The 17,280-nt window shown below is 41.1% G+C and overlaps 2 protein-coding genes across 3 annotated transcripts in view; both read left to right on the top strand.

The window, feature by feature from the left end:
• ZNF41 (zinc finger protein 41) overlaps positions 1-17,280 on the top strand; it is a 722,252-nt gene that overhangs the window by 576,254 nt on the left and 128,718 nt on the right. The gene's annotated exons all lie outside the window — the stretch shown is intronic.
• The window catches only part of SLC9A7 (solute carrier family 9, subfamily A (NHE7, cation proton antiporter 7), member 7), a 126,985-nt gene that overhangs the window by 58,933 nt on the left and 50,772 nt on the right, over positions 1-17,280 (top strand). For both annotated transcript variants that reach the window (XM_004689985.2, XM_012730258.1), the window contains exons 2-5: positions 633-832; positions 3,714-3,791; positions 8,694-8,770; positions 12,080-12,192. In XM_004689985.2, coding sequence (XP_004690042.1) covers positions 633-832; positions 3,714-3,791; positions 8,694-8,770; positions 12,080-12,192 — 468 coding nt within the window. The remainder of the gene's footprint in view (positions 1-632; positions 833-3,713; positions 3,792-8,693; positions 8,771-12,079; positions 12,193-17,280) is intronic.

Here is a 17,280-nt window from a genome sequence, read left to right as displayed (position 1 = left end):
CCAAGAAGCCAGCTCTGCCATCCATCACTGACTCATGATTAAGAGAAACTGTATCAGGGGTGCTGAGTGCCTGAAGGGATGTAATTACTTTCTCCATGATACCCAGTGCTTGAAATGATCTAAGCAAAAGCACTCTCCCCTCCGCCCTTCCTTCCTCTGCTGTGTGGCAAAATTAGTTGTATTTGTAGCAGCTAGAAATTCCCACAGCCTCGTCTTTGCAGGCAGATGGTAGCAAGACTGGCTTGAGGCTACTGGTGGTGCAAATAAAGGAGCTTGTGTTTTGTGCTGCCCTTGCTGGAAAACCCTTGCTTTGCCACCCCCCCGCATACCCCCCCCACCCCTTTCTCCATCAAAGGCCTAAGAAATGAGGTGTGATCAGTTGTTACGAGTGCCATAATAATCCCCAGAGGCACTACCCTACCTTGTGTGCCTGGTGCCTGAGCGACTTAAACCAGGCTAGATGGATGCTTAACTGCCTTAGAGGACGGTACAGTTGCTCCTAAAATACAGACCCTGTGGCTACTCTCTGAGATTTCTTTGGCGTCTCTTTGTTGTTGCAAATCAGCTGCATCATTATTTCCACACACTGTTTGTTGTTGCACAGAGCTGATGGTTCTTCTACTCTGTTTCAGGACTCATTGTCGGTGTGATCCTGAGGTATGGCACCCCTGCCACCAGTGGCCACGACAAGTCACTCAGCTGCACCCAGGAAGACAGGGCCTTCAGCACCTTATTAGTGAATGTCAGCGGGAAGTTCTTTGAATACACCTTGAAAGGCGAAATCAGTCCCGGCAAGATCAACAGTGTGGAACAGAATGACATGCTGAGAAAGGTGAGCTGGGGACATTATTGTCCTGACATGGTTTTTGATTTTCCAGTCCTGTCTGGACCTTGTAGAAAGAAACCCTTTCAGTCTCCTGGAACATGGGTACCATTCATGGCTCTCAGTTTTGCTAGCAAGCGTGTGGGATATGATGACAAGAAGAAACCAAATTTGAACTTTTAGTGTTCGATTCAGTCCAAACATTGTTTTTATATGATATTGTGGGTATCTAAACTATTCCACAGGAAAAAGGATTCTAAATCTCCTTACTTGAGTGACTTCCAGGGTAAGCAAGGAATTGGTATCTATCCATGTCCATTTTATCACCCTGTAGATGCAGGCTTAATGGCAGGAAGGCTTCTTTCTGTGTAAGGTCTGGAAGATTCAGGTTATGTGCAACCTCTTTTTTTTTTTTTTAAGACTTATTTACTTGCACATACAGAACTGGGGTACAGGCCAGAGGCTCAGGGGTGGCGAGAGGCTCCACCAGAGACAGAGTGGGGAGCAGAACAGGCAGATCGACGAAGTCCACTGCTGAGGGGAGCAGCGGGCGGGTCAGGAGAGGTCTGCCGCGCCATGTGGTCACCTCCGGGGCAGGCGGCAATCAAACTCATGCGGAAGTGGCTTTAGGTTCTTAGTGCTGTGCTTTAACCTGCTGCGCCACCAGGGAGGGCCATGTGCAACCTCTTTTAACATACCACAGCGATAATGCATAGAGAGGCTTACACTCTAAGGCAGAGTATAGATGGTGCTCCAAAAATTAAATTATTGTTCTCAGGATCTAACCTAGTCCTTGAAGAAAATTGCCAACCTGGGGCATCAAACATGTGTCCCTAATGGCTAGTAAGCTTTTTGTTCTTATCTCTTCATAAGAATACATGGGCTTGCCATAAACATTTGTGAAATTATATGCAACTGAGAAAGACCCCCAGTGCATTTGCCACACTAATGGCTGTTTTGAAATGGCTCCTTGAGTCCTTTAATCTGTACAGAATGGGCAGAGGAGAGGAGACCCCAATCCATTTCCATCTTTTACATTAGAATAGATGAAGTTGACTTTATTATCTTTACAAAAACATTTCTTGAGATCCTCCCTGTTTAAACCTTTGCCTCACAAAACAAAGGAGAGAAAATAAAGAAGGCTGAGATTGTTGTGAGTTAAGGGTGAGGCATCTTGAGTCAGCTTGGTTAACTTAAAGTGTATTGAGGGCCCTCCCTGGTGGCATTAACAGGGTAAAGCACAGCACTATGAAGCTATTCAAGAATTCGATCCCTGGCCAGGGAGCTGACCCACATGGCGCAGCAGACCTCTCCTGTCTCCCCGCTGCTCCCCTCAGCAGTGTATTTCAGTGGATCTGCCTGTTCTGCTTCTATTCTGTCTCTGGTGAATCCTCTCACCCCACCCCTCCCCCCACCTCTGGCCTATCCCCCAGGTCTTATGTGCATAAATACATCTTTTAAAAAACCATAAAAAGTATGAGTGGTAAAGTGAACATCAGGAAACTTGTGCTGGTCAGACCTTACTTGATTTGATAACTTCCCACAAGTTATACTCTCTGGCCCCAGTGTCCTCATATAGGTATTGGCCAACACCCCTCTGATTTTCGGACTTCCCTGCATGATAGTCTACTCTTCAGTAACAAGATAGACTGAAACATAATTTGAGAGAACTGTTTTGTTTCCAATTAGGGTGATTAACATTTCCAGTTTTTATAGAGAAGCACTATAAAAAACCCAAAGGTTTTGAATAATTGAAATAGAAGCCAATTAATCTACCAACACAAATTCTTTAAAAAGGTTAGGAGGCTTATGCAATGCTAATACTTGTCCAGATGTGATAAGCTTTTGCTGATACTTTCAGAATAATTTCCCAGTATCCACAGGTAATTCACTCTTGTTAGAGCTTCTGACTGTATGGTGATGCTAGAGACTTTGATTTAGCCACATCACATATTGCAGAATAGCAGTAACTCAAAAGATATTTGTATTTGAGGGAATTAGTTCTATAAATGAGTCTGTAGGAGGAGCCCCAAAATGAATGAAGAATCACAATTATATCCTTTATTGCAGTTGAGCCTTAAGTTTGATAAACATCGAGATGTTTTTCTTACTTAAAAACTTGGATCGACATTCAAGAGCCAAAGTATATATAAAAAAGTAAATAAGAACATTGATTAGAAACTTTCCCTGAGTTCTTAAAATTGCATTGGGCTGCTACATTAATTTTTTTCAGGATTAATTTATGCATACAGAACTGGGGTACAGGCCAGAGGTGCAGGGGTGGTGAGAGGACTCACAAGAGATAGTGGGGAGCAGGACAGGCAGATCTACTGAAATACTCGGCTGAGGGGAGCAGTGGGTGAGACAGGAGGGGTCTGCTGCTCCATGTGGGTCAGCTCTTTGGCTGGAGATCGAACTTGCCCTGAAGTGGCTACAGCCAGCTTCATAGTACTGTAAGTCAGCAGGGAGGGCCCAGCTGTTGCATCTGCATGTGTTGTTAGCAGCACACCTGGAGTGGAGGTCAGAGTGCCGTGTGGAAGGTCATACTGGGTCACTGAGGCACGGTGGCTCCTCTCCTGCGATGAGTCCATGGTTTTTCACATTTATGTTATTTGCTCAATGGCTTAAATTTTAAATTTTCTCAGTGGCTTAAAATATTAAGCAAATATTACTGAGATGGAAAAAAATGTACAAAATGATGTAAAAATAAACTGTTATAAAAAAAAAGTTAGTTAAAAAAAAGGGGGGGGAGTGAAAAATGGTTCCAGGCAGAGGCAGCCATACTGTTCATCTATATGCAAATAAATGCCTTTCTAATGTTAAAAATATATATATTAAGCAAATATTGCAGCAGCACTGATGTTAAATGGTTTTCTTTTTAAACATTTAGGTAACATTTGATCCAGAGGTATTTTTCAACATTCTGTTACCTCCAATTATTTTCCATGCTGGATACAGTTTAAAGAAGGTAAGAGGTTTTTGCCAGCATTTATTTTCTTGACTGATTTTTTTTTAAGTGTGGGAATATCTGCTAATTTACCTACATAATTTTGTAGTTTTTCCCTTCTCCCAGATTGCTTGTTACTCTGTTTTGCACCCACTCATAGTCTTTAGTTGACTCATCAGCAGTGATTCATTTCTGTTTTTAAAATCTGGAACTCTCATACAGTGGCTGTGGGAATATAAAATTATATGGCCACTCTCTGGAAAACAATTTTGCAGTTTCTATAAAACTAAAGCTGAAATTAACCATATGACCTAGTAATTTTGTTCCTGAGGATTTATGTCAGAGAAATGAAAACCTACATTCATGCAAAAACCTGTGCATGTTTGCTTATAGCAACTTTATTTATATATATAGCCTCAAAACAGAAAGAATCAAAATGTCCTACAACAGATGAATGGTCAAGTGAGCTTCCATACCACAGACTAGTGCTCAGCCAGCAATGGAATGGCCTTTGCCAGAACAAGCAGAGGAATATGCCCTTGATCCATATGGAATATGCTCTTGACCCTGGTGGGTCGCAGAGGCATTATGCTGAATGAAAATAATCCACTCTGCAAAAGCCACATATTGTGTGATTGCATTGATATAGCTTTCTAGAAATGAAAAAAATCATAGGATGGAGAAAAATTAGTGATACCAAGGGTTAGGAATGGTAGGGGTGAGAGGGGAGTGAGTGTGACTATGTAGGATTAGCATGAGGGGGATCTTCCTGGCAATGGAGGAGTTCTTAATCTTGAATACAGGGGAGGGCACATGAATCTCTACATGTTATAAAATGACTTGAAACTGTTCACATGTTTTGCAAATGTGTTCTGTTTCTGACACCATATTATAGTTTTGATATTTTCTGGATTTTCATATTATATTACTGTCTTGTAAGATATATCCAGTGGAGGAAACTGGCTTTAACATTACACGGGACCTCTTGTGTTATCTTTGCAACTTCTGTGATTTTATAATTACTCCAAAGTAAAAAGTTATATCTATTCTTACTGAGGGTCGTTATGCTTGGCAACAAGGTTGGGCCTAAGCCCCTAGTCATTTAAAATACCATTTACCTTTACAAATAGTGTTAGTGGTTCCCTTCCTCCCCTCTCTTGGGAGTTCTGTGAAAATTAGACTCCAAAAAGCCTCCCTTGGTTAACAGTCAAGGAGTTTGTTTCAGCTTTCCTTCCGAATGGGGACTAAAGGAAATTTTTTTCAGTGAGCCCAGTGAAGAGATATCTTAGCTGCCAATAAATTCAACAACACCCTTAAAAGACAGTGCTTTCCAAATTTATAAAACTTTAGATCCCTAGATCAAGAAGCTAAAAATGGAAAGAAACAAATCGCTTATCAAAACAAAAGAGGAGACATCCCTACAATGCTTTGAAAGATTCAAACGACCAAAACTGACCTGTGAAGAGATAGAAAACTTGAACAGCCCTATAGTAATGGAATAAATTGAGTTTATATTAAAGACATTTCCCCATGCCCCAGGAGCTTCACTGGTGAACTCATCAAATATTTAAGGAATAAATGATACCAGTCCTACATAAACTCTTTCAGATCATAGAGGACAGCATACTTCCTTGGCCATCTTATGAAAAGACATCTGCTCATAGGGTTGGTTCCTCTGTCAAAGAATAATTGGGTGTTTTAGTTTTTCAGAGAATTCTAAAACTGTTTTCAACCAACATAAATACAGTCACAGTTTATGGAGCATCTGATATGTGTTGGGAACTTTACATATAGTCTTTATTTCTGCTTTTACATACATGATTTCTCATCATCACAGAAACTCTGTAGAAGGTGAGGGTGGTAGATTAGTTTTCTCCTCCAGATGCCAACTCATCGATGAATAAGTAGACCCAGGAAGAGCTAACTGGTAATTGAATGATTGATTTATGATCAACAATGTCAGGTAATGCATACTGGATGGTGCAGCTTAGCCCTTCTTAGTAGGACTCTTTTATTAGTTAGCTCAGAAATTGAAGACAGATGCCCTTAACTGCCAAATTGAACACAGTCAAAGGCAGGGAGGCCGAAATGAAGAGATGTTGGGAATTTCTTGGCTTGTCAAAGGCTGCTTTGCTCACAGCATGGAGCATAGAGGAACAAGAACAATCCCCCCGCCTGTTACAAAAAGTCGAGATTGTGAGTCAGGGTCAAGCCAGTCTCTTCTTTCAGAGATTAAGTGACCATGCTTACTCCATCACCTTTGGAGGAGGAGGAAAGAAGCAAAAGTCCTGACTTCACATGAATGTGTGAGGAGCAAAAAGCTGCATGTACTAGCTCAACACACATTTGTACACTCACAGATATGCAGAGTCTCTGCCTTTTACTGATGATGAAGCCAAACTCAGTATGACTAAGTGACATGTGTGAGGTTAAGTAGCTGGTGTGAGACTGAGTCATGATCCTGTCTCATGGCCTGTCTGTCTGACCCCAGGGCCCAGGGTTATTCCTTTGTGCTTCACTCCCTCCGGAGTTAGGCTTTCTGTTAAAATATAGGTATATTGATATCGATATAGATACACACACATACACACACACATCCGTTTTGTGACTAATCTCTGGGTTGTCAAAGTCATCTGAGCCTGTATGTCAGCTATTGACTTATAACAGATAGGATGATTTTATGAGTATGGCCCACTGCATGATTTTAGGGGGATCCATAATGGTACTTTTTTCTCTTCTTTTGTGACTAGCTTGCTTGCTTATCTATTTACTTAATTGAAATAACTCTACATTATAACACTAAATAATAATATTCCTTAAGTGAGGAATTAGAGAACTCCCCTTCAAATCAAATGGGGGGGGTGAGTAATTGGGTATTTTAAGTAACTAATCTTGAGGTACAGTGAAGGTCATACACAGTGGATTGAAAATGAAGCTGTTATTGGTTGTGAAAGACATTCTGCTGGCTGAAAAGCAGCTTTGTCTTTGCAGAACTGCCCCTTTCTCACCTGAATGTTCTCAGGAGAAAATGAACCTGAAAGATTTTACTAGTTACCAATGTAAGTTGTTTTTGAAATAGCAGTCTTTCAGATTATCAGCTGTTAGTCTCTTTCCCCTATAAAAGGATTTTAAATAGTAGCTTCTTACGTGGTTGCCATCTAGGATTAAACCTCTTGTCAGTTAAATGTGCAATAAGGAGTTGACCATTTAACTTCAGGTCTGTGGACAGGCTTATTCAGGTCCTTCTGACTTGTATACATATAATTGTCATGCAGACATGGGCCTTTTTTTCTAACTTGAACAAAGCATTAACATTAGCTTGTGTTCTGTGTTGGTACTTACAGTTTGCTTGAGGGGCACTGGCAGGGGGAGAGAGGGAGGGAGAGGGAGGGAGGGGCTTTAGAATATATTATTAATGTATTTTTGGTGGCATTTATATTCCTATTATTTTGCTTTGGATAGTAACATGAAAGTGAATTTGCTTAGTATGTTCAAGCTAACCATAATGGATTTCTAAAAGACAACTGAAAAGAAAGTGCATCTGGAATTAAAATTGATTCCTAGATACCCCCTATGAATTTCATTGGCCCTATGTCTTGTCCCTGGTCTCCCCTAGTCTGCGCTTATTTTCACTTGGTAGAGCACTAGAAGGCAAGAAGTCTCACAGTTGTTGATTTTTTTCAGTGTAACTAGTTTTTTCAAGACATTGGTATGTAAATACATTCTCTTGAAGACTGGGGACAATGACCAATGAAGAGGCAAATGTGATATATCTACATGTGTACAAACAGCACCCTCATTTGGTGACTGTCAGCATGGCAAACCCTTGAAGGCCTGTGTTGGTGGCTTTAGGGCACTAGGCATTCCTGGACACCTTCACAACTCCAGAGAGGTGCAGGCATCAGGAGGCCACAGCCCAGGTCTGGAATGCTGGCCAGGGGACCCCACAGCCCTTTGTCAGAGTGGATGCTTGATCCAGGCAGAGTTCTCCTTCCTGGACTGTCTTTCCTGGTATCACTTGGCTGTCAGGGTAGGGCTGTCCTGCCTTTTTAATTTTAGATAAAGTATTCCTGGTCCTTATTTAGTGAGGGTGTTTGGGGCATTGTGTTTGTCTGTTTTTGTCTAATGGTTCTGATGGTCAGATCAGCTTATGCTTGTAAAGTAAGGACCTTGGCTCAGGAGCCCAAGGACAGTGCTTTTCCACATCAGCATATCCAATAACCTTAAAGACGTGCACGCGTGAGCATGTGTTTGTGTGTGTGTTTAAGGGTTACCGATGTATAAAAACATCGAGAGGATTACAGTTTTGCCACCTCATTTTGAATAATTACTAGATGTTATATTGGTGTAAGTATACAAACACACAAACAAATACATACACGCACACTTGCCTGTCTGCAATAGAACTATTTCTCATTTCTTCACATCTCTTTGCCAGGTTCCAGAAGATGAATTCACATGAATATGAGGAGACACCTCAGATTTTCAGGGAACTGTTTTCTGACACTGAGTTAACAAGAAAGCTTCTTAGATAGCACTTTCATTCTTCATTAGTGTCAGACTTATATATGTAATGATCTTCTAAGGCACCAAAAGAACTGGAAGTGACTAACTGAATCATTGGAATAAAAGGTTTAGGTTAAATCTTATGAAAATGATGGGTTTACTGTTATAGTCACTCATTCTCTCTCTCTCTTGTTATCAGCCAGAATTGTTTCTTCTTTTGAAATTTACTGAGCCCTTGCTTGCTCAGTGATTATTAGTGCAAAAATGTTTAGAACCATGATGTTCAATGCTAAGTAAATTCATTCAGGAGTAACTGATAAAAAACAGTAACTAAGGCTTCATTATTTAAAGACTTTTAGCATGTTTTGTCTGCTCAGTGTCAAAAGTCACCGTGTGATTCCTGTCCTCTTTTTTTAGAGACATTTTTTCAGAAATCTTGGATCTATTCTGGCCTATGCCTTCTTGGGAACTGCTGTTTCTTGCTTCATTATTGGGTAAGTGACTCTTGGACCGATAGCAAAATCAACCACTTGCCAAATAGATGAGACCCATGTGAGTTCAGAGAACAGTATTTTTTCTCAGCTGTAGTGGGATGAACATATAATACCATGCAAGTTTAAGGTCTAAAACATACTGATTTGATATTCATATACTGCAAAATTATTATCACCATAGCATTAGCTACCACTTCTATCTCGTTTTTAGTGGTGAGAATATTTGAGATCTGTTCTCTTAGCAACTTTCATATATATGGTACCATGTTATTAGCTATGATCATCACGCTGTGGACGTTAGATTACCCCAAACCCATTCATCTATACCTGGAAGTTGGTAATCTTTCACCAACAACTCTCTCTCCTCTCCCCAACCCTTGGCAACAGCTGGAGTCCAGTATTTTATTTGTGGAGATGGGGTTCAAGTTCTACAGCCACAGTGTGTGTTATGGTAGCTGTCAGCCATATGTGACTGCTTAAAATTAAGAATAATTAAAATAATATTTTACCTAGTCAGGAAATTTTGATTTCTATTACTCTGATGAAAAGAACCAGAACCTCTGGCAGAAAAGGCTGACTGTAAATCCAGGACAGAAAATATAACAAGATGAGGGTAGAGCATCTTGTAGTGCTCAAAAGTGAGGAAGTACTTAAAAAAAAAAAAAAAGAAGGAACCAAACAAATAAATGGATGGTGGGATATGTCCAAGAGACACAGAGCCAACCTTCAAGCTTCCACAATGATCCAGGAACAACAAAATCATTGACATACTGGGCCGGCACCCAAAATATAAAATTCTACTAACATGTACTGGTAATATCTGAGGGCCTATTAATGTGGAGAAATGCATGGATGAATAACTAAATGGTGGAGAAATGACAAATCTCCTGCGCAGAATTCCAAGTAATTTCTGTAGATACACTCCCCCTCAAGGAGGTGGTGCTTACCCTCAAAGGCCAAGGTATGGAGAGGACAGAGAAAGGACTGTAGAGTAGAGAAGAGAAAAGGGACAAACATTGCCAGCCAAGTGATCAATGTTAGCACTAACAGTGTAAGTCATGTTGACAGCCTTGTGCCCTTGATATTTGTTATTAGAATGGCACTTTACCTCTGGATCTTCTTCCTCAAACCTCCTTATCTCAGTCTAATTGTGAGAAAAAAACCAGATAAGTCCCAATTGAGGGTCAGTCAATGGAACACCTGACCAGCACTCCAAAACTGCCACAGGGATCAAAAACAAGCAGGCTGCAAATGATCACAGCCAAGAGACTGGAAGGTCAGGCCACTGGAAGTATGCGGTACCACGTGCTGGGACAGAAAGAGGACATTAGGTGAAGAAAGACTAAGGAGATCTGAATAAAGTACAGGTTTTAGTTCATTTTAAAAAACAGCTGGAAAAGGCCCTTCCTGGTGGTGCAACGGGTTAGGGCACAGCACTACAAGCTAGCCACAGCTGCTTCAGTGCCAGATCAGTCCTCACCCTGGGGCTGATCCACATGGCGCAGCAGACCTCTCCTGTCACCCCACTGCTTCCCTCAGCAGTGTAGTTCATCAGTCTGCCTGTTCTGCTCCCCACTCTGTCTCTGGTAAATCCTCTTACCACCCCCACATCCCTGGCCTGTACCCCAGTTCTGTATGCATAAATAAAATAAATCTTTTAAAAAATAGCTGGGAAACTAGAGATAAAGTCACGAGATTTTTATACCACTAAAAAAAAGGAGGGTGCGGCCCTCCCTGGTGGTGCAGCAGGTTAAAGCACAGCACTAAGAAGCTAAAGCCACTTCCGCATGAGTTCAATTCCCGCCTGCCCCGGAGGTGACCACATGGCGTGGCAGACCTCTCCTGACCCGCCCGCTGCTCCCCTCAGCAGTGTACTTCCATGATCTGCCTGTTCTGCTCCCTACTCCATCTCTGGTGAATCCTCTCACCCTCTGCAACTCTGGCCTGTACCCCAGTTCTGTATGAATAAATAAATAAATAAGGAGGGTGCTTAGATGTTGTCCTGTCATGGGGACACACCATGAACAAGTGACAGGTTAGATACCTGGCATTAGGGTGATGGAGGTGGGAGGAGGGAAAGACTGCCCAAGAGGTCTGTGCCATGGCTAAGCTTCTGGCAGAAGGAAAGAGAGGAAGATCTTATTTGAGGAAGAATTTAAAAGGTGGATAAAAGCAACCTTCCATAGGCAGCAAAGGACTACTCAAGTCTGCATCACTGAGTACTTGTGAATTGCAGTTGTGAGCCGCAACAGAGCTGTTCTACGTGGCTGGGACGGTAGCCTGCAGAAGCAGGCAAGCATTAGTCATCACTGCTGCGGCTCAAAGATTCGTTTCTGCAAATACTTCTTGAGTCCCTAACGTGGTCAGTCTACTGCTCTGCGCACTCAGGATACAAAAATGAGCAATGTCCTTACCATCCAGAATCTTACTGTGAGTGGGTAAAGAGTGTGTAGGGTAAAATGAGCCTAATCCCTGCAACTACCACCACGTCCCCTTCCTACACACTCGTAGTAATATGTACGAGGCCTTTTAAAATTCCATACATCTCCCAATTTATATTTATAAGCTGTCATACAGGAAATATGTTCTGGCCAAATTGAAGTATTTTTCTTGGTGGTCCCTCTTGGGCCACGTCATACTCTGCACAAAGTGAGATGGGCTCTTGCTGACCTGCCTGACCCAAGCAGAGAGCAAGTGGCCAGCAAGTCAGTAGGCACCCTGACATCTGAGGATGTTTGCGGAGTTTTGCCTTTTCCAGTCTTTGATAGGACTCTTGGTAGCGAAGGTCAGTCATTTGGATCTTTGTGACCAATCCATTTTTTTCTAGCCAAGATCACCCAATCCACTTATTTCCATGAATTTAAATGTGCTATCTAACAATGTTGTGAGTTTTCTAACAATTTCTTACATGTTTTGCAAGGTTGTTTCTCTTCCTTTCCTTTCAGTGACTCAATTACTTAGGATGCCTTAACTAACTGCTAAGTAAGTTAACTTATTGCTAAGTAAGCTAACTAGTTGCTAATCGAGGACCAAACCTTGAAGTTGCAGTAAGCACAGCTTTTCAAAATGGAATGTTCTGCTGTCTTGGCAAATGACATCAATTGCGAAGTGTGACATGGTGCCAGAGTCCCACTTGCACACGTTCCTGGTCAGTGTCCAGTCACCGCAGCTGCCCATTGTCTCCACGAGTCTCTTTGAGACCACACTGCGCCAGTGCTGCTCTGCTGTGTGTTTGCCGGATTGCTCAGTGAGAAGGATTTTCTTTTTTGTTTTTCTCTTTCTGACATGGTTTCCCTTCCCTTGCTGTAGGAATCTCATGTATGGTGTGGTGAAGCTCATGAAGATTGTGGGACAGCTCTCAGATAAATTTTATTACACAGATTGTCTCTTTTTTGGAGCAATTATCTCTGCTACTGACCCAGGTATTTGCATATTTTGTTCTATATTATGTTACTTCAATCCTCAGAAGTTCAGAGCAGTCATTCGCTTTTGACGAAGCAGGGAGGTTGTAGTGTTAACGTGAAAAGCTAGAGGGTCCGGGAAGTGGTCTGACAGACTTTGTGTCTTTTCTATGAAAGGTATGTGTTTCCCTTTCTTCTTCCTCTTCTTTCTCTTCCTCCTTCCTCTTTAGTACTGTATTTATTGTGGTAAAGACAACATAAAATTTATCATCTTAGTAATTTGTTAAGTGCACACTCTGGCATTATTAAAGATGGCTACACTGTTATGTAGCCAATCTGCAGAACTTCTTCATTTTGCACTGTTGAAGCTGTAGAGCATTAAACAGCAGCCTCCACTTGCCCTACCCCCAGTCTCCAGTAACCCCAGTTCGACTTTCTACACCTTTGGGGTTTGTTTTCCAGCTTTTTATTATGAAAAGTCACTTAGCAAAGATAAATGATTTTTACAATAAACTCATGCACTCATCATGAAGGTTGTGTTAGTGAGATTATTTTACTATATTTGGTTTATCAGGTATCTGTCCATCTATAATTCTGCCCATTATACTTCTTCATGCACTTCAAAATAAACTATAGTTCTAAGTTTCTCAGGTTTTTATTTTAAAGTAAGATTTGCAAATGCAATGAGAAAATTGTTTTTTTTCCATACACCTAACCTTTGTCCCTGCCCTGTCCCTCTTTATTTGTTATGTGAATTGGCATGGTGTTGGTTCACAACACTACACGCTCCCCCTCTGCAGATGCATGTCTTCGCACCACACAGCCCCAAGATTCCTCCGGGACCGTCCATTGGGTCCCCCACTTTGCGCCCACCCTCTCCTCTCCTTCTGGCTGCCTAGTTCTACAGTCAGATTTCCAGAGTTTGTTTAGCTTGGTTTTGTCTGTTTCATGTGGCATTGTTTTTTATATTATGTGGATTTATTTCTGGACTTCCAATTCTGTTCTGTTGATCCTTTTGTCTGTTTTTATCCTGATATAATATTATTTTAACTGCTGTTGTTTTATAATGTAGTTTAAAATTAGGTTAGCTGATGCCTCCATTTTTTCCTTTTCTTCAGGATTTTATTATCTGTTCAGGGTTTTTTATGGTTCCTTATAAATTGCAGGGTTTTTTTTGGGGGGGTTCTATTTCCTTGAAGACTACTGGGGTTTTAATGGGGTTTGCATTAAATTTATATATTGCTCTTGGTAAAATAGTCATTTTGACAATGTTAACTTTCTCCATCCATTAACATGTCATATGTGTCTGTCTCTTTATGTCTTATTCTCTGTCTTTTGTGTCTCATAGGTTCTTTCTTTCTTTTTTGGTGTTGTATAAATCCTTTATCTTGTTGGTTATGTCAATTCCTAGGTATTTAGTTGTTTTTTATGCAATTATTAGTGGATTTTTTCTTGACTTTATTTCCTTCTCATTATTTGTATATAAAAATACAATGGATTTTTGTGGGCTAATTTTGCAGCTTGTCACTTTAGTATATTCATTTATTATTTGTAGTAGCTTTTTCTTAACTTTCAGGAGGTTCTACATATTAACATACCATCTAGAAGTAATGATAGTTTCACTTCTTCTGAACATGACCTGAGATACTAAGAACCACCCCTGCCTCCACTTCTCCGTGTTGCTTAGGATCCCTCTAGCTCAGTGTTATCCCCTACCCCATACTGCAGCCTTTTTGCAGTCATAGAAATGTTCTATGACTACTTCATTATGGTGGCCATTAACCACATGGAGGAAAGTGCATAGAACAACTGAATTTTCAATTTTACATTATGTTATGTAATTTAAATTTAAAAAGCCTCATACAACTAAGGCTACCACAGTGGATAGCACAGCTTTAGGCTGTTGTGTGGTTATGAAGAATCCCAGTGTTCCAAAACCATTGGCCTCTCTTACCCCCATATTTTAATATAAACAGTCTAAGTAAATTGAGGACTCAGCTGATTGAAGCACCCCGTTTTGTAAAAAGAATGTGGGATGTAGAATGGCAGGCAGAGGTTTTATTTCTAACCCTGGCAGTCACTAACTGGGAGGCATCCTTTACCACTCCCAGATCAGTATCTTCATCTATCATGTAGGAATAATAGTAACTATTTCTCTTGGGGTATTGTTAAAATTCACCCATGAAAAATATCGAGCATAACATTTGCTAATTATGTCGCTTTCAAGCCACATGTGACTGAGGTAGAGATTTCTTCCTTTTCCCCATTAAAAAAAGAAAAAAGCCCTCCCTGGTGGCGCAGCAGGTTAAAGCACAGCACTAAGAACCTAAAGCCACTTCCGCATGAGTTCGATTCCCGCCTGCCCCCGGAGGTGACCACATGGCGTGGCAGACCTCTCCTGACTGCCCTCTGCACCCCTCAGCAGTGTACTTCCTCAGTCTGTCTGTTCTGCTCCCCACTCTGTCTCTGGTGAAGCCTCTCACCGCCCCTGAGCCTCTGGCCTGTATCCCAGTTCTGTATGCACAAATAAATTAATTTAAAAAAAGTAAGTAACAGATCATCAATTAACACTCTGAAAAATAGTTTTGTTGTTTTAAAACTATAGTGCTTCTGACCATCTCAGATGCATGTCTGTTGAGAAGTAGATTCTTCATAAATTTGAGGGAGGCATTTAATCTCTAGAAATTGACCAACTAGGGTCACCTATGGTTTTGTTACTGACTTCCTTCTTGTAGCACCAGTAAGCATAGGGAGGGTAGCAAGTAGGTCCCTGCAGGCTGGCTGTGTCCTTTGACCGAAGGTCACAGCTCCTGGCAGGCAATATTCACACACAGCTCCTGATTCTGGTAATCACTCTTTTTCTATCTTTTGGTCTAGGGATTGTGCAAAAGCTCCCTGTTTTCAACCTCAAGTAGTGTTCTCTCCCTTGTGTTTTTCCATACTCTGCTTACACTCCTAGAAATAATCCTTGTATTAAACTCTGTTCAAATTATTCAATTTGAGGGTGTCATCTTTTTCCTGCTAAGAGCCTGATTGATGAAGTTTTTGAGACCCAGGTGTCCTGGGCTGCCAGTCCTGTGCTCTGTTGGTTGAAATCAGCCTGCACCAGTCTTGAGTCCTATGTGACGGATGCGCAGAGAGGCCTGTGGTGCCAGCCCCTGTAGATCTCTATGAGTACTGGGTAAAACTTTGCTTGGATTTAACCAGTGACCTGTGGGGAATTTTGACAATTCAGCATAGAGCAGCCCATTGCACAGGCTTGTTTTCCCATCTCTAAATCAGAGCAAATGGACTACCTTTCTTCTAGGATTTTATGGGTACTAAATGAGATTGTAAAATACCTAGCATAGTGCCTGCTTCGTAAGCCTTCAATGATTGTTGTTGTTGTTATCATTGTTCATTTCCTCCAACATAATTAAAACAAAATAATTCCTGTCATATACTGGCAGGCTACTGGGTTAAAGGTTTTGTATTAATCCAGGTTCTCCAGAGAAGCAGAACCTTATATATGGAATGGGGAAGAGGGAAAGAAGATAAAGTGTGTGATCTTGGAGATTAAAGCAGTCAGCTCATGTTATTGTGGAGGCTGCAAGTCCAAAGCTCTTCAGGTCCACAGCCTCAGACCAGAAGGGCTGGTGGTGTCAGTTCCAGTCAGGTTCAAAGGCAGGAGGAGACTGTTGTATGTACCAAGCAGCGAGAGTGAATTCCCTCTTACTCAGCCTTTTTGTTCAGTTAGCAGATTTTCAACAAGTTGGATAAAGCCTGCTCACATTGGGGGGATAATCTACTTTACTCAGACTACTCATTCTCATCTAGAAACACCCTCAAAGACTTACCAGAATAAGGTTGAACCAAATATCTGGGTACCCTATGATCCAGTCAAGTTAGCCACCAAATTAATCATCATGGATTATATATAAAGACCCACACATATTGTTCACGTGATAAATAATCTAAAATATAAACAATACAGAAAGTAAGAATTTTTTAAAGCTTAATTCCTAAAGATTATTTCCTGTTATGTAACCTGACAAGTAATTGTAGGGTGAAGACGGCCTGTTTTTTAGGAGCTATAGTTGCTGGCAATTCTCCACCCCTTGATGTCTAGCTAGTATCCAGATGCTTAGAGTAGTGATTTTAGCCCCAGATTTATAGTAACCTGAAGTTGCCTCATGATATATTCCACATTTTTCAAATCTGAATTACCTGATGCTTATTCTAAGTAATGATGGAGTGTGTTGTTTTGGAATCTCCCTTAATACCTAATTAAAAAAAATAAACAATGTGGGACAGCAAAAGAAAAAGACACAGAGACAAAACTAGCTGATAGAGTATCCCAGGGAATCCCCAAATACCAACTTGGTGAGGGAGGATAACCACCAGCAGCATAGAAACTCAGAGATGGGAAGGGCAGCTGTGCAGGAGGAAGAAGCAGAGGGGAGAAAGTGGGGCTGTTTGCTGACTCTTTTGTCGTGGAACAGATATTTCCCACCAGCGTTCACACTCAGAATGAGGACTTCCCCTAGAAAGAAAGAACTTTGTGGGCAATGTCTTAACAGCCAAAACTGGGAGGGACTTTGCAGACTCATTCTTGTGAGTCCAGGGAGACCCACTGAAGCTGTCTCTGGAAGGACAGAGCCACTCCCTATAAATGAACTACTAGTATCATGGGCCCTGATAGACAAGACATTGAAGGAGAAAGAAAGCAGATATTAATGGAGGAGAAAATCAAAGGAAAAGTATTCTCCAAAAAGTATTGGAGAAGTTGCTACATTCTGAGGCCATATTGTCAATACTTTAATGTGAAACCAGAAGAGGGAGCCCTAGAGTCATGAAACTAGGGGAGCCTTCTGAGTCTGGTCCCCACTACTCACCTTATTTGATAAAAGCCACAGAAATGGATTGAGGTGGAACTTCAGAACACCACTAAGAAAAAAATGGGAATAAACCCTCTGAAAAATAAAAGTACACATAAGGAAGTCATACCAAAAATAGAGGACCCAAAAGCAGATGAATATGTAGTCATATTCAAAAGAAGCTATAGGAAATTAAGGAAATGACAGGAGTTATAAAAGAACTCACACATCAGTATTGGAAAATTCAGAAATG

The sequence above is a fragment of the Condylura cristata genome, unplaced genomic scaffold (assembly GCF_000260355.1).
Source record: "Condylura cristata isolate star-nosed mole 26May11 unplaced genomic scaffold, ConCri1.0 scaffold00027, whole genome shotgun sequence".
NCBI lineage: Eukaryota > Metazoa > Chordata > Mammalia > Eulipotyphla > Talpidae > Condylura > Condylura cristata.
Note: the sequence above shows the minus strand (reverse complement) of the source record. Positions and strands in the feature narration are given on the sequence as shown.